Source organism: Hemitrygon akajei, chromosome 8, assembly GCF_048418815.1.
Source record: "Hemitrygon akajei chromosome 8, sHemAka1.3, whole genome shotgun sequence".
NCBI lineage: Eukaryota > Metazoa > Chordata > Chondrichthyes > Myliobatiformes > Dasyatidae > Hemitrygon > Hemitrygon akajei.
The window spans coordinates 86,179,452-86,203,019 of NC_133131.1; the positions used below are offsets into that span (position 1 = coordinate 86,179,452).

At 40.0% G+C, this 23,568-nt stretch overlaps 1 protein-coding gene across 1 annotated transcript in view; it reads left to right on the forward strand.

Moving 5' to 3' along the window:
* The window catches only part of meox2a (mesenchyme homeobox 2a), a 39,294-nt gene extending 16,829 nt beyond the window's left edge, over window positions 1-22,465 (forward strand). The window contains exon 3 of the mRNA XM_073054134.1: window positions 20,619-22,465. Coding sequence (XP_072910235.1) covers window positions 20,619-20,843 — 225 coding nt within the window. The 3' untranslated portion in view covers window positions 20,844-22,465. The remainder of the gene's footprint in view (window positions 1-20,618) is intronic.
* Window positions 22,466-23,568: the final 1,103 nt, after the last annotated feature.

The following is a 23,568-nucleotide window of genomic DNA, read 5'->3' on the forward strand; positions in this document are numbered from 1 at the left end:
GACAGGATGAAGAGGTCAATACTCCCCAATGCCATTAGGCTTTACAATTCTACCGCCAGGACTTAAGAACTTTTTAAAAGCTATTATTAATGCTTTTTGAGATAGTGATTTAGATGCATATCATATTTTTTACTGAGTTAAGTATTGTATGTAATTAGTTTTGCTACAACAAGTGTATGGGACATTGGAAAAAAAGTTGAATTTCCCCATGGGGATGAATAAAGTATCTATCTATCTATCTATCTATCTATCTACATTGGAAATCCCTCACTACTCATCTAAAAACAGTAATAAACCCACACCATCAATGTAGGTTTATAAAATTAAATGGTTCTTTGTTTTATTAGTGCAAATTCACTCAATCATGAGCATTTACTGAACTCTTCAATCTGAGCAGCAGTTACTAACTCTAAAATGTCCACTCCATTCATTAGTGGTTTAAAGATCACATTAGGACTATACACATCTGGTTTTACATTCTGTTCTGTAATTACTGTTACAATACTATTGTCTAATTAATTGTACCTACTATACAATGCATATCCTTGGCCATCGTCTGCTTGGTGTTACCTGTATACACATAAATTGTTCACATGAAATTTTAGGCAGGGGGTTATAACATAATGCTTTAGTGGTACAGCTAGTAGACTGGTTGTCTCAGTGGCAGAAATTTGGGTTCAATCTTGACTTTGGGTACGGTACATGTGATCTTTGTGGATTCTCCCTGTGACTGCATTGGTTCCATTTGCGTGCTCCAATTTTTTCTCACATCCTGAAGATATGTGGGTTAGCAGGTTAATTGCCTATTGTAAATTGTCCTGGTGTGTGGGTGAGTGGTAGAATCTGGGAGAGTTGATGGGAATATGGGGAAAAGTAAATGGGATTAATGTAGGATTAATATAGACTAATGCTTGATGATTGGACTAGATTTAATTAGCCAAATAACTTGTTTCTGTACTATGTGAATTTATGATTCTGAAACTCCTTCTTAAGGTTGTTATAGCTGGGGAAGGTAGTGGCAATAAGCACCAACTGCCTTTTAAATTGTCTGAATGGCACATGTCTGAAATAGCCTCTGACAAACCAGGTCAGCTTCCGGCCTTCAAGCTACTAAACCCATTGAAACCATTTCTACTGACAGTAAGAAGGGCAGATGCGGGTTACTGGCACTTTAAAACCAGTCACTTAGGGCAGATGGGGCGCGTCAGCCATGGCTGGCAGCTCATCTAGCAGAAGGAAAACTCTGATCTTAAACCTCTGCTGCCTTGCGGCTGTACTCATCATGGAGGAGGCTTCGAGAGTAAACCTTGAGGAAAAAATCAAAAAATCCAGGTCCTTAAGGCAGTCCTATGTTGGGTTCATTGCTGAATGGCAGCTCCTGCAACACTGTTGATGCCAAACTGTATCGGTTTCTGCTGTTCCTTGGGAATCGTCAGCTGCGTGGGGAGGGGGAGCCGGGCAGCAGCTTGCTCTCCATGTCGTACTGCTCTGGCTTGTGTATCATGTCGACAGCTGGGACACAATATCTATAGTCGACCCTGACCAACGATGGGCATCATAACTCTTCCCAGTTACTAGAGTAGTTGCACATTGTGTTTGATATTTTAATTAGATGCTGTGAACTCAGTTGAAACAACTTCTAATATGCTTGTTTTTAAAGATCTTCTGCCCCTACATTTTCCCTGTCTTGCACCCTGACTCCTCGGCCTCCCTGCTGACACTGGCCCCTTTCTTTCCTGCTGTACCTTTTGAAGCCACAGTGCTACCTTCTCTGCCTTTCCCTTTCTCGATCATTTTTAAAACTCTAAGTTCTGTACGGATTGTTTTCAATCTGTCTTGTCACCATCTCTTTGAAGAGAGGGAGGATGACTAGATAAAGGTGTACAAAATGATAGGAGGCATAGATGGAGTGGACACCTTCCCAGCATTGATATGGTTAATACAAGGGGTCATAAATGTTTAGAGGGAAGTATGGGAAAGGGGATATCAGAGGTAGGGTTTTTACATAGAGAGTTGTAGGTATATGGAACACACTGTCAGGGGTGGCTGTAGATGCCGACACGTTTTGGAAATTTAAAAGACACTTAAATAGGCAAAAGGATGAAAGAAAAAATAGAGAGCTATGAGGGAGGGAAGGGTTAGATTAATCTTGAGGTAGGTTAGAGTGTTAATGCAACATTGTGGGATGAAGGACCCGTGCTGTGCGTAGTGTTGTATTGGGCTGACAGTAGTAAATGCACACCTTCTGTGACACACCATATAGAATCTGCAGAATAATTGAACTGTCGCTGTTGTGCAATATAGAGCAGTCCGCTCACTCTACTCTTGATTTAGACCAGGGCTTCCCAACCTTTATTATGCCATGGACCAATACCATTAAGTAAGGGGCCCATGGACCCCAGGTTGGGAACCCCTGTCAGACCATTCATGGATACTGAAAATAAGTACCTGGTAAAAATTGAGCTCTTACGCAGAAGTTGTACATTCTCACCAACTGCATCAGTGTTCTTTGTACCAGAAGCAGCTGAATTTGCTTCAGTACAGTGTCTCATGCTGACCTTTTTGTTTTTCATTTGTTAATAGTCTCATGTTGTGACACAGTTACTCTGAAGCTTATGTGAATTGACTCTCTCATATGGTTAAACAGTCTGTATTGTCATCAATGTTTGTGTTAAGTCTCTTTGCTCAAGTTACTGTTCAAATGATGCCTTTGATTGTGCTACCAATAATGCACTGTATTTTGGGCTTTTGACTTAAGTAAGCTACCCCTCTGGGGCACTTCATTTTGGCCTCATTCCCCTGCTTTGCAAGTCTGTTTCATAACCTTGTGGTGGCCTCTGCAGGCTGATACCTAACTGAGGAAGGGATAAAAGAATGGACAATATTATGTTGTCATGGTCTCAGAGAACTTAGTGTGCCTTACAGTTTGTGAACAGAGGTTATGGGAAGAATTGAAGATATTGGCCTTAGGGTTTAGTTGGAAGAAATTCCAGCCCTGGCTCTTGGACAAGCAGCTCAATGCATTTGGATCACTGAAATGGTCAAGAATGACGGTGAGGTGTAAGAACATATGAACATATCCATGTAGATAACAATGAGTTTGGAGGTGAGGTTGCTGAGGAGCAACCAATGTACAAATAGTATTGGAAGGTTAAGAATTAATCCTGGACAATGATGCAGTGCTGAGAAGATGTTACAGATAAGATAGAAGGAAATGATAACAAGTCGTCCCGTTTGGCTGCAGTGAAGAGCAGGTTGAGCAGGATGGCGTGGTTATGCTTATTAAAGGCTGCAGACTGGTCAAGAAGGTTTGCATAATCACAGTCACAAGCAATGCCATTTATGCCTTTGGTAAGGGATAATTCAGTGAAATGAATTCACTGAAATGATCCAGTAAATCTCTGCAGAGGTTCCAGTATAATACAGAGATTCAAACACAGAATCACAGGATTTGGGAACCTGTAACATTTTGGAGAGATAATAGTGTTTGAAGAGGAGACAGCAACTCTTGTAATTCAAGGGTTTAGAGTGGATTATTAAAGATGGATTGAAGGGAATAAGAAGAATACCTGAGAAAAACCTGAAGAAAACCTAATAATATCTGTTAAAACTGTGGATCAGAAAGGGAACTGGGTGTCCTGCAGTTTCGTAGGAATGGGGTTAATTGAGTAGATCCTGGGCAGCATGGACAAGATTTCCTTGGAGAGGGTCTTATAGAAATGAAGTCAAAGAAATGTATAGGTCCAGGGCTGTCAAGATTTGTATGGAAAATTTGTTTTGATGGTCAAGAGTGAAAGGGAGGGAAGCTGCAAAGGCAGTTGAAAAGTCGGGCAGCAAGTTGTCCTCAACTTCTTGCCACAAACACACTGACTTAGTGGTCTCTCTATGTTGTGTCCTGTTTTTGAAATTGACTTCCTCTGTAATCTGGGACAACATTTTAAAAGTCAAATGCAACATACAACTATAATATACAGTATGAACATTTTGGGGAAATGACTGATATGAATTTCAACTGCTGATTTCCATCTTTTGTTATCAGTAATTTAGTGACAGTTGTATTGGTAACTGCAGAAGTAATTTGCGAAGTATGATCTCACAAACTGTAATTGGATGAATGAACTGTTCGTTCATTTTAGTTGATGCTTTAAACAGAGGTGAGGGATTAATTCTTGAGGTCTGCACTTCCACCATAAAAATATTTAGCATCACAAGCAATTAAGTTTATTTATTATGCTGTCATTTGATTTTTATTTGAAGCATTTCAAATTGGTCATCCAAGTCATGAAGCAACTTTCAAATGCATTATTGTCAGCTACTTCTGAGCCCAAATTGCAAAAAGACCCTTCAAACCCTTCCAAATCATCAGTAAGTTCAACTGTAACTCCAAAAGTAGATTTTGTAGTATAACAACACGCAATAGTATCAGAGCTATGATGGAAATATACATCATTTTGACCAATTTATTAAATGAAATGTACAAATAGAAACTTCATTTTTTGGATGTAAATTGTTGCAATTTTCATATGACATTACAGCACAATGTTGCATAATATGATCACCATTTTTATATTCCAAAATTATAATTATGGACACCAAGCGATTCAAAGAAATAATTATGACTTAAGTGTGGTTTTAGTCACATTTTTCAACAATAATGTGGCAGTAATATTTTTGAACAGTGTCAAAAGAAAAATTGCCTGCCTTTCAGATGAAGGTGGGGATGGGGAGAGAAGTGAGGAAATTATTTTGGATGAGAATAAAAGGGAGTGTGTAAGGAAAAACAAAGGGAGTAGGGGAAGCAGGAATGAATGTGGGGCAGACAGTGACTTATCAGAAAACCAATGGATGGGCATGGAGATAGAGATATATATAGAGAGAGGAGTTGGAGGGAATGCTGACTGAGTGAGTGGCTGGAAATTGAGAAGCAAATCAAAGGTGGGGTTCTCAATCAAGGACATCTGGAGCTTTGAACCTCTGCATTGTCACCTCCTTCTGTGCATTGATATCTCCCATTTTTCTTCCTCCCCACTCTCTCTGTCTCTCTGCATTTCCTCTCTTTCTATTTCCCCCCAACTTCCTGATTCATCCTCCCATTTTCTCACCCAATCCTGCTCTCTCCAACCTTCTTGCTCTTTACCCATTACCCCCCTCTTTATCTAGTTCATCCACTTCTTTTTCCATCTTTCTTTCTCTCTCACCCTTTTCTTTTCTCCTTTCTCTGCTCCTTTCTTCTTCTCTTCCTCTTTCATCCCTCTCTCTTTCCCTTTGCTCCATCTCTCTTTGTCATCATTGCTAATAATACAATCTGATACCAGGCTCCTTTCCCACTGGCCAGTAAATTACTTCTTTTAAACTCATGATTTTCATCCCAAAGCTTCCACAGGCCCTTACCCATGATCTGTAATAGAGCTTGATTTATTGGCCCATCCCCAATTATTAGACCTATGAGTTGGGGTAAATGGGGCTGGGAACTGCAGAATTTGGGTGTTTAGGAATGACAGCAATGGAATCAGGGCATCAGCAGTCAAGCAGCTTGACTGGGAATGTCAGAAGCTGGTGTAGGGGGAATTGGAGGCTGTGAGTGATGAGAGTTGTGGAGCAGGGAAAATCAGGGCAGCAAGTATCTGGGTGTAGGATTCACAGGTGGCAAAGTAAAGAGTTAGTAGAAATCAGGAGGACTTCAGGGCTCAGTTGTATCAGGAGACAGTGGGAATGTGGTCCTGGGAGTCATAGAAGTTTGTGGGAAGCTGGGAAATTATGGTAACTGGGGGGCACCATAGGTCAAAGGATTAATGGCATTCAGTGGGGGGTGGTGATGGCTGGAATGGGGGTTTGTGGCCGATGTGGTTTCAGAGCAGTAGGTTAATGCTCACGGGTGTTGAGGGGTAACAGCTTCTATCAGAGATGCAGTAGTTTCAGTGGGTTCAATGTGTCATACGTGTCATGGGGATGATTCCCCACAAGGTACTCACTTCACAGCTGTAAGATTCCAAAATGTAAAGAAAGGCAGTCAAAAGCAAAGTGCCTCATGGGCCTCAGTGGGATTCAAAATGTCAGTCAACCTTGCTCTCAATCTTCTCTATACAAATGAGAAAATCATCAGCTTCTCTTCATAACTGAATTCTTTCAAACCTGATTCCATTCCAGTAAATCCCTTCCTCTTCCTCTGTCAAAGTTTTTATGCTTCCTAAACTAGTGTGAGTGTCTGAACAAAGTTTTGAATTGTATTCCTTCTGAGTCAGGCATGTGTGCCATCTGAGTCAGCCAAAAACTAGCTCCAACTGCCGTAGGAAAATAACTACTGCAGTAATTAAATTAGTAAGTGTAGTTTACTGGACGGAATGTACAATGTTATGGATTTCCACTGCTACTATTAGCCATCAGGAATGCAAATGGTGTTTAATTTGATAAGTGCGAGGTTTTGCATGTTGGAATGTCATATGCAAGTAGGACTTCCACAATGGATGTCAGGGCCCTGGAGAGTGTGGTAGACCAGAGTGATCCTGGGTTCCAACTATGGCCCATTGAAAGTGAAGTCACAGGTAGACAGAGTGGTAAAGAAGGCTGTTGGCATGCTGGTCTTTATAAGTTAGGGCATTGAGTATAGAATTTTGGAATTGATGGTGCAGTTGGATAGGTTGCTGGTGAAGCCACACTCGAAATATTGTATACAGTTTTGGTCATCCTGCTATAGGAAACATGTTACTAAACTGGAAAGAATATAGAGGAGACTTACAAGGATGTTGTCAGGTGTTGAGGGGCTGAGTTATGGGGAGAGGTTGACTAGATTAGAACTTTATTTGTTAGAGTGTAGGACACTGAGAGGTGTATACAATTATGAGGATCATGCAGTACTGTGCCGAAGTCACTAGGGTGGCTAAGACTTTTGCACAGTATTGTAGATAGGGAGAAATCACTCAATCTTTTTTCTAGGGTTAGTGAAATCAAGAACTAGAGGGCGCAGGTTTAATCTGGGAGACAAAAGATTTAATAGAAGCGTGGGGGGCAACTTTTTTTACTCAAAGGATGATACCTATGTGGAATGAGCTGCCAAGGGTAGTACTCTTTTTCCATGCTGTATAGCTCTAAGAATTGATCTCTTACTCTCTCTCTGACCCAGTGATTACTTCCAATGTAGTGCTAGAGAGTAAACGTTTGCTCATTCCAGCAATCATCACAATGAAGACTGTCTGCAGAGTTTGATCACATACTAGATTACTGATTTACATCAAGAGGAATGATGGTCAGATTGGGTAACATCGGCGTTAATTTTTGATTTCATTTGAAAGTGTACCTGCCAATGCAAAGTCAGGATGGAAGTGATCAGGTAAGATGCAATCAGATGGTTGCTAATATTCTGCCATTGCTCACCTTTGATGAGTCCTCTCAGCTGTGATAGCAGGGGATGTCCACTGAAGTGGCTCTGTTGTTCACACAGGTGCCTAATACAATTAGTGAAACATGTATTGGATGATCTACACTTTGGCTGGAAAACTGTGTAGATGGTGTTATCACATTGCAAAGGAATAAGTTATGCTAGTGAATTAATGTATGCCTGACAGGTAATATTGCCAGTGGAAATCTATAAAACTGTGCAGTACATCTAGTATCATTACTGCCTGTGCCAGTTCAGCTCAATGCCTCATTAAATGGCTGTGTTCTCTGCAATAGAGACCTTTTGTAGCTGGTGGACACTGAGGCACAAGGATGACAAGTTGCTGTAACCTTCAGATTGACGCAAAACATCAGTGCACTGGATGAGAAGACTGCTCTTTATAAACAGAAACTGCTCTCTCCCACTTGCCCCATTCTATATTGTAACTGATACAGGAAAAGGTATTTAACGGATTTAGGATTTAGGCTTAAGATTCTTTTGAGGCCAGATGTGCGTGAAGCCTTCTTAGTGAATCCTTTCTTGAGGTAGGCTTCAAGCACATGTAATCTCATATCCTGTTCAGTCATTCTAAATTTCGCATAACTGTCTTTACCATTCATTACAGTAGGCAGATAGTGTGATCCATTTTGTAAATATCAATAGTAAACTTAAAACTTAAGAAGCCAAAAACTCATAATCAATTACCATAGTAGCCACAAATACACAGTCGTTTCATACTTTTATAGAGACCACAAACTCAATCTGTGCTGCTTCAGGATTTCCATCTTTGTGCCCCTTTCACTGTATCTCGTAGTACATTGCATCCCACTTCAAGTTTCTACATTTTCTGAAACGTTCCTGTTGTCCTTTTTGAGATAATAAAGTCATCTTCTCTAACTTTTCCTTCCTGGATTGTCTTTAGAACCAGCTAGGCCTCTATGACTTCTGATGTCTCTTTCTCCTGTTGTTGCCAGTTCAGTCCAGTGTCTCATTATATGACTGGGATGCAATAGAGATCTTTTGTAACTGGTTTACACTGAGCTGGTTTACACTGGTTTACAATTTACATCAGTAAATTGTAGCACTCTGTGATATCTTTCTTAGGATATTTACAGATTTTGAATTGCCCCAAATCTCCATGTAGTTCTCACTTAAAATGTTCAATTCAGTCACTGCTTGTTTCAGCACTTTAAGTAATACTGTAATGGCAACAGTCTTGTAAGCACTAAGGTCTTTCCCAGATCCGTCAGGAAGTCTAGAGGAGACTTTGCCCAAATGCAGAGCAGAGGAGATGATTTAGCAGTGAGCGATAACCTTAATAATCAACTGCAAAATAACAAGCCTCAAGGGGCCATGTAACAAGGGAGAACAGATACAAATCTCATGGGCAACAGGGTAACTGAAGGCTAGGACCAACTGGTTGAGGCAGGCTAGTTAGTATGAGTGAAAAAGGACTGTGGATGATAGCTGGGTTTAAATGGGCCGCAGGTGAGTGGCCGGTGACTCCTGTTACCTGAACGCAGACTGGGAAGAGCCTTCATGTGCAGACCTGACAAGACCCCTCTGCTCCCCAACCCCCATGCCCAACCTCCAACAGTCTTGGATAATCTGGATGGGTCCAGTGGTACTCCTCAATGAGCGATGGGTCCAAGATGTAACTGGGTGGGCACCCAAGACCCCTCCACTGGGCCGTACCATTCCCAGACAACACCCTATCCATGATGATGTGAATCCATCAATCAGTAAACTGTATACAATGGACCACCTTCCACCATACTTGTTTGCATAGGTGCTGGCTCAGGTGGGTTGAGTGGCCCATGGACAATGGGCTTGAGGCAGGACATGTGGAAGGTAGGTGAGATCTTAAGGGATTTTGGGAGCTGGAGGTGGAAGTGACTGGGTTGATACGATGGGTAATCTTAATGGGACCAATGAATCGGGGTGACAGCTTGCAGGAGTCGGTGTGCAGGGGCAGATCACGGGTATTTAGCCTGACAGTCCCCAGGCCAGATGACCTACCGCTGCTCCTATTTCTTATTTTCTAGCTGCATGGGTTCTGGAGGCAGTAATGGCGAAGGTCCTGTAGCCTGAAATGATTCTGGGAATGGAACTGGGGGTCTCTCTGATGATATGGAGGGTTGTTTCATAAGATGCTTGTTAATTTGGAGTGCCAGAGTGAAGAGGCTTTCAAGGTCGATCATCTGGGGAGGCAGCTCATCTTTAAAGTGTTCGAAGTGGCAGTGATGGCAATGGGCCAGCAGTGATTCCACATTCTATCTGTACTCCACCAAGGTGGTCCTGAATTCCTCTATGTAATCCAGCACCGAGCGTGAGCCTTGACACAAGCGAAGTATCCGATCCACTCCCCTCTCCCACTTCCCTGATGGTTGAAAACCTGGTGCAACTCTGAGGTGAATTCCTCATATTTATTGCAAATGGTGGTTTTATTGTCCCAGTTAGTGGCAGCCCAAATCACTCAGTCAAGAAAGAGGTGACAAAGGCAATCTTGGCTCATTCTGTGGAATACAAGAATAGCTGGAGCTGGAAGTGTAAGTTGCACCAGGACGGTAGGTTACGGTATCAGGTTGGGGATCTGAAGTGGGAGCTCTGTAGCTCAGAGGGAGGAGGTTGACTGCCGTGGGGTGCTGTATCAAGATGGAGAGTTGGTGTAGAGTGGCAAGCAGATGGTCAATGGTTCCCTGCTGCTTGCGGATCGTGTGCTCATGTTGACAGACAACTTCCTTTAAACGAGCACACTCTGCTGGGTGAATCGATGGTTCACTCATCCTGTCAGGAAATGTAGACGAGGCTTGACCCGAAAGCAGAGCAGCGGAGATGATTTAGTGATGAGCGATAACTTTAATAATCAACTGCAAAATAACAATCCGCAAGGGCCCACGTAACAAGAGAGAACAGATTCTAAGCTTACAGACAACAAGGTACCTGAAGGCTAGGAGCAAGTGGTTGATTTGTGTGAGTGAACAAGGATTGTGAATGAGAGTTGGGTTTTAATGGACTGCAGGTGATGAGATAGAAACAAATGGCAGGACACTCCTGTTAACGGCGGACTCTGCATGTGCGGGCCTCACAAGAACTTGTACAGCCTTAACTTCTGTCCTTTGGTTGTATGTACCAGACTTAACGAAAGTTGTCACACTATACGGTTCTATACTGAGCCTCTTGACTGCACTGTCCATAGATTTTTGTAATGGCATTGATGTTATAATGAACTGGACCCCTCACTTGCACTGTTTGAACATATTATGAACTCATCCTATGAACTGATAGTTGTCGTGGACTGTCCTTCATTGAAGACATCTCACCCTGCTATGACTTTCTGACTTTACTTTGTAAACTTGTTTCTCAATCCTGGGCTGAGCCTCCACCACTCGTGTGCATCTTAGGTAACACCTTTTTGCAGTATCCCAAGTAGTGGCTCCTGAATCTTCCCACTGGAATACAGTTCCTGATTTCTTTACTTCTGAAGCATCCTCCTATTTGTGGGGTTTAAATTGGTAAAAGTTCATGTTGTTTCAAATTATGAAATAAATTAACTTATTAAAAGACTTTTCCATGAATGTTAAAGCTTCAAAGCTTAGAAATTAGGAGGAATTAGGAAAAATGTTCTCTAATGAATGTATTATTGCCATTAGCCACGACATATCAACCCATTATGTCTGATAGCAATGCGATAAAATTCACAATGATGCCTTGGATTATTTAAACACTGTTCATAATTTAATCATAATAATAATTAGAAGGAACTTTGAAAAGTTGATTGTTTAGAGTATGAAGCACGGTTTAGTTAAACAAAACTGTTTTAATAATTGAAAACCTGCAGCTAAAAGTTTGCCGTTTGCCTACTGATACATTCTTCAATTCCTAAACTGTAGCATAGGTTGGTATTTAAAAAAGTAGCCAAGTTATCAAAGTCTTGGTCCACAAGGACAGCAAAGATCCCAACTAATAACTACACATTAGCTATTTTTTCTCAACAACAGCTTATTTATCATTCTGTAAGGCTTAGGAAATAGAAGAAACATTTGATATTCTGCAACAGCTGAATTAATACATCAATTTTTCATATTGCTTTGCCTCTAATAAGCTTACATGCCCTTGTCTTTATTTATATGAATAGTTCCACCTGGAAGTTTAATCTTTTCCCCAAAAGACACTGAACCATTTTGGAATTTAATGCAACAAGCCCTAGCTGACAGCAAGAACATTCTGCTATCTTGGCCTGCCTGACTGAGTGGGCCTGTCTCCCATGCAAAGTGCCGCAATGTAATCTGATCTTTTTTGCACCTGGCATCTACCTCTGCAAACTGGCCAGAAATGCATTTCATATTTCACATTTTCTAATGGCTTAGAAGGTGGTCATTCAGCTTATCAAGTCTATGCTGGCAACTGAGCAATTCCGTTTCAATTATTTTCCTGTGATGTATCTTCACTTGCATGTCATCGGCTCTGTCCTGACTCCCTTCCCATCCACCAACACTAAGGGTAATTTCCATTGGTCAATTAATCTACCAACTAGAATATCTTTGGAAGAGGTAAGAAAACTGGAGCACTAGAGGCACCATACAGGAAGAGCATGAAAATTTCACATGGACAGTACCAGAGATCAGAACTCCAGCTTGCTTGGAGTTAATATACACTATTTTCCAGCAAGCAGGAGAAAATATCCAGGGTTGGCATTTCTCTCTTCAACCAATCCATTATTAATTATTACATTTCCTCCCACATCAGTAAAGCATAACAGACCTAGGAGCAGGCTTTGACTCTTCATGCTCATTCTGCCATTCGGTATATCACAAATCGCTCGTCCAATCTCAAGGGACCCCAGACCAAAAAAAAATACAACTGCTGGTGGAAATCAGGCAGCATTTGTGGAAGCCAAAGGAGAGTTGAGACCCTGCACTTGGGAGTGGTTATCCCTTTGGTTCCGCAGATGTTGCCTGACCTTCTAAGCTCCTCCAACAGGTTGTTTTTGATTTACTCCAGTTTGCAGCATCTGCAGTCTCCTGCATTTCAATAGAATAGAGGTTTAGTCTGCTTAACTTCATAGGCTAAATAAGGCATCAATCCAGTGAATGCTCACTGTCTCTATCAGAAGGAATATCCTTCCTTAGAAAGGATTTTGTCCACATACTGAATTATAAATATTATATTCTAACCTGTCTATATTTCCCTAAACCCTCTGTGCATCCACCCTATGGTTGACTCTGGCACCCAGCTTTGTATCAGCATCCTTGAATATGTTATAGATTGTCCCCTCATTCAAATCATTACCGTAGATTGCGAACTTCCGGGGCTACAACACCATATCAGAGGCACCATTTATTCCCAAAATCTGAATTTGAAATTGACCCATTTAGTTCTACTCCCTTTGCTGTGTGTTAACCAGTCCATGTTAGAATATTACTCCATAGTTTGTTTTTAATAATATCTTGATTGGAACTCTTTTGAAAGTTTTCTAAAGATACAAATGTAGTGCTTTGACTTTATCTAATAGTTAAAAGTCTCAAAAAAAAACTACAGATTTACCAAATATGACTTTTCCTTCATAAATGCTGGTGGACTTTGTCCGTTTCAACTCTTATTCTCTATATGCCTTCTATCCACTTCCTTAATAATAATATCCAGCATTTTCAATACTATTCGTGTCAGACTAATTGGTCTCAGATACAGTTTATTTTCTTCCCCTCCTTCCTTAAAAACTCTTATCCAGACTATGGTCAGTACAAAATGGATAGCAAATCTAAGCCTTTCAGATCTCTGTGGGTGAACTCCACTGTAGCCATTAAGCAGGCATCTATGGATTTAAAACTAATAATACAAAATACCCATTCAGTACTTAACAGTGATGATGAGGTTGAATGAATTCACTTCCCTGTTTTTTGATATGAAATAGCTTCACTGCATTAGTGTCCAGGCCTGCTGTGTTCCACCAGCATTTTGTGTGTGTTGCTATTCATATTGCCGATCCATTATTCCTTTGGGTTTCTTTGACTTTTTGTCCTATGTATCTATTAAATATTTTAATTGATTCTATTCTTGAAACATGTCCATACTGTCTCAATTCTTTTCTTGATCTTCTCTGTAAGTACTGCCTCTTATTCAAGCTGTTTTCTTATGTTGCAGTTTGAGATGAAATAATTCTTTCTTGTTTTTGGCTCGTGGGAGGTGTTATTCCTTTTTTTCATCCAAGGACAAGTCATTTTTGGTATTTTGGGTGTTTATTATCCCTGAGTTATCTTAATTACATCTCTGAAAATGTGTTTATTATCTTCAGTAGCCATATTCAAGTAAATATGTTCTAAAATTTTAACATTGTTAAAGTAGACCGTTTTTTGTTATGAATTAGTCTAGTGTACCCTCACTAAATGAATGTAATTTTTAAAGGAATCGATTAAGATCAGCCAATTCACAGGTGATGTATCAGGCACATACACTTAATGTAAAAGTACATTTTTAACCCTTAAGTCTAGTTTCGCTGCGCTAATAACACTACATCACTTTACTGCTTTTAAGCACAGTTTTTAATATAGTAGTAATAATTATAAAATACGTTCAAATTTTATTTTTGTTTGAAGCAAAATTTTATGTTTGTGATTATATTTGTGATTTTATATTGGAAAACTGAAGAGTCCTCTAAACTGATGTCATTTCAAGTTTAATTTGTATCTATTTGTGCAGAAAGTGCTAATTCATCCCCTCTACCTCTTACACCTCAATATTATTATTATTATTATTTTGTTCAGACTAGACTCTGCTGACCCAGTGGCATTCTTTTGCATGTAATATGAGGATATCTTTTGCATTTATATTAGCTTTATGAAGTGAATCTGCAGTTTATAAATATTGTTGCAACAACCTAGAAAGATTAATCTGCAGCAGGGAATGGTTGTGGCAGGGAACAGATAACAGGATGCCAGAGAGAGTTAACTACGATTTTCCATCTAGTATAATTAAGGAATAGAAAGCATATGGACTGTACATCTGTGATTTCCTGAGATGGACTCCCTGCTAACACACCCTGTTGGGAATGCTGGACTGGAAAATTGCCTCAGTCTTCCTCGAATATAAATCACCAGCATACAAAAACTGTGACTTTTCATCCTTAACATGCAAATTAAAGTTTTTTTTTTTTTGCAGTGAAGTAAGTTTCTCTGTTAAAATAAACAAGTAAAGGTTTGGCAGCTATCAATAGACTTTAAATGAATAGGTCAAGACTTTATTCCTTGGAACGTAGAAGATTGAGGAGAGATTTGGTAGTGGTATACACAATTATGAAAGGTATAGATAGGGTAAATGCAAAGAGGCTTTTTCCACTGAGGTTGGGTAGGAGTACAACTAGAGGTCATGGGTTAAGATAGATAGATGGATACTTTGTTGATCCCAAAGGAAATTACGGTGTCACAGTAGCATTACAAGTGCACAGATATACAAATATACAAATATTACAAGAGAAGTAAGAAACAATAAAAATAATAAGTTACTTCAAAAAGTTTAAAAGGAGGGGTCATCACTTCCCCGGCTGTAGGTTGACTCATTATAGAGCCTAATGGCCGAGGGTAAGAATGACCTCAAATAGGTCTTTGGAGCAGTGTGGTTGTCGTAGTCTATCACTAAAAGAGCTCCTCTGTTCAGCCAAAAGATAGTGATTTAGATGTATATCATATTTTTTACTGAGTTAAGTATTGTATGTAATTAGTTTTGCTACAACAAGTGTATGGGACATTGGAAAAAAGTTGAATTTCCCCATGGGGATGAATAAAGTATCTATCTATCTATCTATCTCTACAGAGGGTGAGAAACATTGTCTGGAATTGACAGGATTTTCCATAGGGTTCTTTGTTCTACCACAGCCTCCAGTGTGTCCAGTGTGACTCTTGTAACAGAGACAACCTTGCTATTCAGTTTATTGAGCATGTTAGCATCTCCCAGGTTGATGTCATGGCTCCGGCTAGAAGATTGTTCTGGATGAAGGAGAGATCTGCATACTCCAAAGGACCTCATTCTCCTCAGGAACATCTTGTTGGTGCTCCACTCAAATCTATCATCTATGTACAGCCCCAGGTACTTGTAGGTCCTTGTCACATCCATCCCTCACCATCAATAGTAACAGGGCAGAGCAGGCTTAGTCTTCCAAAAATCCATCACCATCTCCTTTGTCTTACTGATGTTGAGCTGCAGATGATTCAGCTTGCACCATTTGACAAAGTCCTCCACCAGGGGGCTGTATTCATCTTCCCTTCCTACCTTTAAGACCCAACTGTTCCTGAGTCATCAGAGAATTTCTGCAGATGACATGACTCAGTGTTGTTTCTAAAGTCCGAGGTGTACAGGGTAAATAGGAAGGGAGCTAATACAGTCCCCTGTGGGGCCTCACTCACTCAACCCTTAAAAAAGAGCCTTTAGTTCAGAAGGCAGGGAGGAATTGAAACACGTGCAAAGGGAAGTAAAGGAGAAGATCAAGGTGGCTAAAGAGGAATACAGGAGAGAGCGGAAGAACAAGCTTGGGCAGAGTAGCACATGAGAGGTGTGGAAAGGCATGAAGAACATCAATGGCTTCAATCAGCCTAGCTGTAGAGCCTTGGAATACAGCTATAAATGGGCTGATGAGTTAAACCAATTCTTTAATAGGTTTGACAATTGCCCTCCTGTTCACACCCCCTCAGCACATCAGTCCAGGTGCCAAGGCACCCAATGCTCCCTCAGCACCACCTCCCTTCCTCCTTTCTCCCCCTTCCAGTTCAACACATGGATAAATAACACAGGCTACCTCCCTCCTACTATCCACACCTCCACATACCAACTGCTATCGTCCCAATCTCCACCTTTCCTAACCCCCACCTCCCAGCTACTCCCCAGTCATCAGGTGAGAGGGGCTCTGGGGAACCTCAGACATGGCAAAGCATCGGGACCAGATGGTGTGAAACCCCAGGTGCTGAAGGAGTGTGCTGAGCAGCTGTGTGGAGTTCTCCAGCTCGTTCTAAATCTGAGTCTCAGTCTGGGAAGGATCCCGACTGTGTGGAAAACATCATGTGTGGTCCCAGTACCCAAGAAGGGCCAACCCAAAGTCTTGAATGAGCACCATCCAGTGGCCCTGACCTCACACATCATGAAGACCCTAATGAAGCTGGTTTTGGCTGACGTCTGAACACTGGCCAGATCAGCCCTTGATCCCCTGCAGTTGGCCTACCTGGAGCACAATGGAGTTGACCAAGCTGTCATCTACCTGCTGAACAGAACCTACTCCCATTTGAATCAGCAGGGCAGCACTGTGACGATCGTGTCTTTTGATTTCTCAAGTGCCTTCAATACCATACAGTCCTCATTGCTGGGGAAAAGCTCCATTCAATGCAGGTTGGCTCTGTGGATAATGGACTACCCGACTGGCAGACCAGTGTGTGTCAGAGTGAGGGGAAACTTCTTCACTCAGAGGGTCATGAGAAAGTGGAATGAGCTGCCAGCACAAGTGGTGCATATGAGCACAATTACAAAGTTTAAGAGAAGTTTAGATGGATACATAGATGGTAGAGGTATGAGGGCTATATTCCTGCTTTATGCAAATTGTTTGTTAGTTTCCACCAATTTCAATAAATTTTATGGCAACCATTATGAAAAGTCCCTGATCCAGTTCTATTCTGCATGTTTTATAAATACAAGTGATTCTTCAGATGCTGGAAATCTTCGGCAACACACATAAAATTGTGGAGGAACTCAAGAAGTCGGGCAGCATTTTATGGACACGAGTAAACAGTTGCCGTTACAGGCAGAGACACATCATCAAGGCTGGTGAACTGTTGACTGTTTGTTCCCCTCCAGAGGTGCTGCTTGACTTGCTGAGTTCTTCCAACATTTTGTGTGAGCCTGTGGATTTGGCAGTTAGCCAATTCTGATGATTTATCACTGAAATGTATTCAATTTGTGATGGTTATAAAATCCTTATCACTTCTTTCAACTTTGCCGCTTAGCTGTGCAGCCTAAAGGCAGGTGTCATGCCCAAGCTCAGCACTTTCTCATGAGGTGAGAAGGGAGCATAAAAGAACTAACAAAGGGAAACCATCTTCAGAAACCTCCTTTATTCATAGGCCTAGAGTAGCCTGGATGAAGCTTTGGAACCAGGAATGACTGGAGGTGAAAAACAAACCCAGAGAAAAAGAATACTGTTGTCAAGATGGAGTACGGAGCAAAATTTCCCTTCTGCTTTTAATTTTATACTTGCTCTGTATTGGCATAGTTTCCACTTTTCCCTTCAAATTGTATCCAGACCATCTGCATGGTATGTACACCTTTATTTAAGAACTTTATTTATTCATTTATTGCTCAAGGCAAGGCTAACATTTTTGTTTGTTTAAACCCACTGGCTCCTGAGCAGTGGAGTTATACTGTAGATAGGCCATCCTGGATAAGCACAACAGATTCCATTCCATGAAGCATCTTAGATAGATTTTTTTCACAGACAGTCCAGAAGTTTATCATGATTGTTACCATCATTGAGAACAGGTTTCTCTAAAATGATTTTTTTTTAAATATATTTAATTACTTCATTTTAAATTCCACTCTGGGATTTGAACTCATGTTTCTCAATCATTGGTTCAGAACTTCAGCACATGCCATCCAATAGTTTGATAAAATGGTTGATCAGTTAATAACTGCTGCTGCCTGTAAGGAGCTTTAGCATGTTCTCCCTGTGACCACATGGGTTTTCTCTGAGTGTTCCAGTGTCCACCCACAGTATAAAGACGTACTGGTTGGTTGGTTAATTAGTCATTGTATATTGTCCAGTGACTAGGCTAGGATTAAATTGGAGGATTGCTGGGCGGCACAGCTTGATCAGGCATAAGGACCTATCTTGCACTTTATCTCAATAAATAAACAAACTTCAGCTCGATGGGCAAAAGGTAGACTTAGTGCTGTAAGAACGCAATGCATTTACAGTAGTTTAGAAAAATAATCACTAGCTGCTCCAGGTGACAGCTTCTTGAATACAAAGTGATCCCAGTGATTGGCCTCAGTATTCCTCTGGCTGTCTGAACACATGTTTCCTCTTCTGTGACAGTAGTAATGTCACTCACAGAGACTAATGATCTCAACAGATGTCCAGCCCAGTAGCATGTCAGATAATACCAAGCAGGCAGTTTAGTTTAAATCAGGAATGTCTGGCTTGAGGTCTAGAAATAGCTGATAACTACATTTTGTCAGCTTGTCTAATCCTGCAGGATTAAACATGGATATAATAAGCAAGTAGATCATAATTATATAAGAATGTCCTAATAAATTATCATAAATTATGAGGGAAACACGTTGCAGTAATTTTATATATCATCAGTATTCCTTTCATTATATGGGTTTGCTTTCTTCTTTAATTATTTGACCAAACACAACACTAAGACAAATTAAAAGCTTTGTTTTATCATTTCATGTACTTTCTTTCCCCTCATATTTTGTGTATTATTTTGCTTATAATAGTATCTGATTCTGGAAGGCAAACGGGAAATGTATTAGAGCATAGAGGCTTCTTCCCAGGGCTGAAATGGCTAACACGAGGGGGCATAGTTTTAAGTTGCTTGGAAGAAGGTACAAGGGGGATGTCAGGGGTAAGGTTTTCTCACAGAGTATGGGGGGATGTGTGGATTGCACTGACAGCGATGGTGGTGAAGGCAGATTCAATAGGATCTTTTAAGAGACTCTTAGATAGGTACATGGAGCTTAGAAAAATAGAGGGCTATGCAGTAGGGTAATCCTAGGCAGTTTTCTGGAGTAGGTTACATGCTCGGCACAACATTGTGGGCTGAAGGACGTGTGATGTGCTGTAGATTTCTATGTTCTATGTTCTGTGTTCTGTAGCTATTTGCAAATAAGTACTCCACAAATAAAGATACCTGTACCTGTTATCCCATTGATATAGATGAATTATATCCTGTAGCTAAAATCCATTCAACCTATTGAGCAACGTCAACTTTTCCAAAAAGGTTTGGAAACACACTTCGATTCTTAGTTCCCCAGCTCTGTAAATGACCATAAGACCATAAGACACGAGATTAGAATTAAGCCATTCAACCCAACAAGTCTGCTCCACCATTCCATCATGGTTGATAATTATCCCTCTCAAACCTGCTCTCCTGCCTGCTCCCCGTAACCATTGATGCCTTTTGCAGTTTTTCAGACATCCAGTACCATTCTAGAATAGAATAATTCTTCAAAGAGCATTACTTTAGCAAATATAAACTGGATGCTCTCTAAAATCTAGAGATCCTTCTTAATGCTCAGGTTTGGAAACAATATTTTACTTAAAGATTAAACAGTGGTTTGCTTATGCATTTGTTTTGAATTTAGTGGTAATTTTCTCTGGTTTCATCTATTATGTGTAATTTTGTAATCAAATTGACTTATGTGAGCATTGCAATGTCCAGCACTTTTGGTACTCCGGTTTAAAACAAAAAGCATCTCCAGGTTGGTTTTTAATATTCTTAGGTAACTCCTATGTTCCATCAATATGTTGAGTTCTAACCTCAGGAGAATTCTTTATAAGCTAATGATATTTTCTGTCATAGTTATCTGTAATCTCTGTGATTGACATGGAAGATGAATAGCAGTTCTCCATAATCTCATATTATCTATTTCATGCCAAATAAAAATTGCAATGAGAGCATATCAACTGGCTTGGTATGGGCTGTTTTGCACAAAATACCGGATCAATGGTTGAACACAGATCTTAGGAAGATAAAAGATCGTAGGGAGATGAGAGTTCCAGCCAACCACAAAAACCCGTTTGGTTAGATCTTGCTCAAGCCCTTCTCCTCACCTTTTCTTATACTGGCTATCTCTCAATTGTTTCAGTCCAGATGAAATATCAACAGTCCATCTGCATCTACAAATGCTGACTGACCCACTAAGTCCCTAGAGCAGTTTGCAATTTGCTGCAGATTCTGGATCTGTAGTCTCTTGCACCACCATCAAAACTGCTTACTATTTTAATCAGAAATTACATGCAAAGTGTTATTCTCATTGTGGAACTGTCATTCCAATAATGTTCTGAATTTGGTTAATAGAGAAAAGCAAAAAGAGCAATTGCTTTTCTTTCTCTGGAATCGTTAGCAGATGAGTTGCAGTATGACGTGTGAAAATGCATTGATGCAAAAACATAAGAACATTGATCTCTTGTCACCAGCATAACGTATAACCAAAACTGGCATCTCTTTAAATGATAACCCACTCTATTTTATTTTAGGTGAAGGTGTGGTTCCAGAATCGGAGGATGAAATGGAAACGTGTTAAAGGAGGCCAACAAGGAGCAGTTGCAAGGGAAAAAGAACTGGTTAATGTGAAGAAAGGGACATTACTGCCCTCCGAGCTCTCTGGGATTGCCACATCAGGTGGCCATCATGCTGGAGACATTCTATCAAATGACGAAAGCCAGGACAGTGATCACAGCACTGAGCTTGGCCATTTGTGATGCAAGGAGAAAGAGAGCAAATCTCAGCAGATTCTCAGGAAAGTAATGGCACAAGGAGGAAGCAAATCATATTGTCTTACAGCTTCCATGTGTGAATTCCCCTTGTGGACATGGTGCAAACATCAGAGCCTCTGAGCATTCCATATTTGCATTTGACAGTTGCACGATTTGTGAACCTATGCTTTGATTTCCACTGTAAATAAAAAAAATGGAAGTGATGTTTAAAAACCAAAAATGTAAGTTACACAGAAACCCAATGAAGAACAATGGGAAAGCTTTCTCCAGTGTAACGAGTGAAGCAAAGTAATCAACAAGTTTATAAAGAATGAGTATACAATCTTGGCATGGAAGAAATCTACATCCATAATGGTAAATGTAGCATTTCAATGTAATTGAAATTTTAAAGTAGAGCTCTGAAAGAGACAGCTACAAAATGCAAATGCCTCCACCAGTTCTTTATTATAGGTGCAATACTTATTCAATTACAATAGAAAAGTATCTATTAGAGCAGTAGCCACATACACACTATTGAACATATATATGGGATTGTCCTGATACTGTACATACTGAAAAGTTGATGGAGTTAAAACAAATATCTGCTCAACTAAACCTTAAAACACATCTACCTTAGTGATACAGCAATGATACCAAAATCAAATAATAATATTTTAGCTTGTAGTCCTCTCAGTCATTTCAGTTACATCAGTGATATCAGTCAACATTCTGCCTAGTGTTGGAAACTTTAATTTTGTGTTTCAATCTTATCAAATTCTCTCAGAAAAAAACACATGTCATGTACTTAGGTTATACAAACATGGAAAATTTGCTTTGCTTGTCATTTATCTTTCTTAAAAATTCAATAGCATTTCAAAAACATTATCCATTTTTGTTAAATAGCATCTACAGTAGCTATTTCTAACAGTCAAGAAAATATTATGAAGGAATATCTATTCTATGCAATGCCCTAGGAGACTTTCCAATACAGAATTGATAATACTCATATTAGTGTTAGTTCAATGATGAAAACTTGATTAACCATTTTACCCGTGGTTAGCAAAATAGCCTCTTGGCATTTTCCAGCATCTGTGAAGTTTATATAGCATTTCCAAGATATGTACTGGTGACAATCAGAACCATTTACTGCACTCGTGTTTAATGCATGCCAGATTTAGAGGTGTAAAAATAGCACTGTAGAATTTTTTTTTTTTGGCTCCAAAATAATTGTTTGACATTGTTGATGGGAGTAACTTATGACACTACAAAGGCAGTACTTATTACATGTTACACATTTTATTGAAATGTAATAATTTGTTGAAACCTGTGCACATCTGCCAAATCTAATTTCAATCACTGTCTCATTTATGGTATGTATAGAATGAAGAGCAATCAAGGGTGAAATACAAACTTAGACCTCAATTGAAAAATTGAGGATGTAATTCTTGAATTATCAGGAAATGCAAAGATTTAATCTTGGCGTTAGAATAAAGTGAATGACAAATAGAGCGTGGGTCTTGTATGTAATGTTCAATGACAGGATGAACTAAGTGGCCAAATATTCCTCCTTTGTTCCTGCTTTATTATGTATAATCAATAAAATTAACAGCAGAACGATTTATAAGTGCTATCTGATTTCAGAGATTAGATAATTTCTTGTGTTTTGTTTTACTTTGCGATATGGAATTTTGATAAATTTACAATCAATATTTTGAGTACGTTCCCAATGTAAACATGCATTTAGGTTTGCCGGTGTATAATTGTAATGACCTCAAGATAGTTTCATACCTTTGTATCCAATATGCCACCATGCTTTATAAAACTGAACTATATGTCATTAGTTGCAAATGATATTGATATTGGTAACAATAGAAAAAATAATCGCAGGCAACCTTTGCAGCCTGTAAGTGAATAGTATTATCAGAAAGCATACTGGACCCGAAGACTGGAATCAGAGTGATAGATGCTGCTGTATCATTGTTGTATTCCCCCGCCGGACTCCATGTCAAGTCTAGTGGCAGTGTGGCTAAGGTTTCCCAAAGTTATGTTGGGGAATCATTCCTCTGATCTTATGTTGCTTTGGGCTTGGTGATATTTTGGAATCTCATTAATTTGAATAGGGATGCTCAGTGTGCAGAACAGGAAAATTAAGCAAGTGTTAGAACCTAGACCAGTACAACACAGGAACAGACCTTTCTGCCCAGGATGTCTGAGCTAACTATGATAGCAATTTAGACTGTACATCTGCCTGCATGTAGTCCATCTCCCTCCATCCCACCCTGTTCCTGTGTCTGTCTAACTGCCTCGTCTTGCTATCTTATCTGCTTCCAGCACTTCTCCTGGCAGTGTGTTTTAGGCATCCACTATTCTCTAAAAATCTCCTTTAAACCTTCCCCCTCGCTTGTTTAAAGCCATAGCCTCTAGTATTTGACATTTCCACCTGGGTAAAGGACTCTGTGTCTCTAACCTAAGCATGTCTCTCTTTATTTCATATATCTGTATCAGGTCACCCTCCTTCAACCTTTGAACCAATCCAAAATTTGTCCAACCTCTAATTCTTTCTAATCCAGGCAAGATCAACTGCACCTTTTTCAAAGCCTCAAAACCCTAATAAAATGCAGTGACCAGATCTGCACAAAATACTGAAAACATAACTTAAAGATTTACACAGCTGCAACATAATTTTCTGACTTTTATATTCAACACTCTGACTAATGAAGGCAAGGATGCC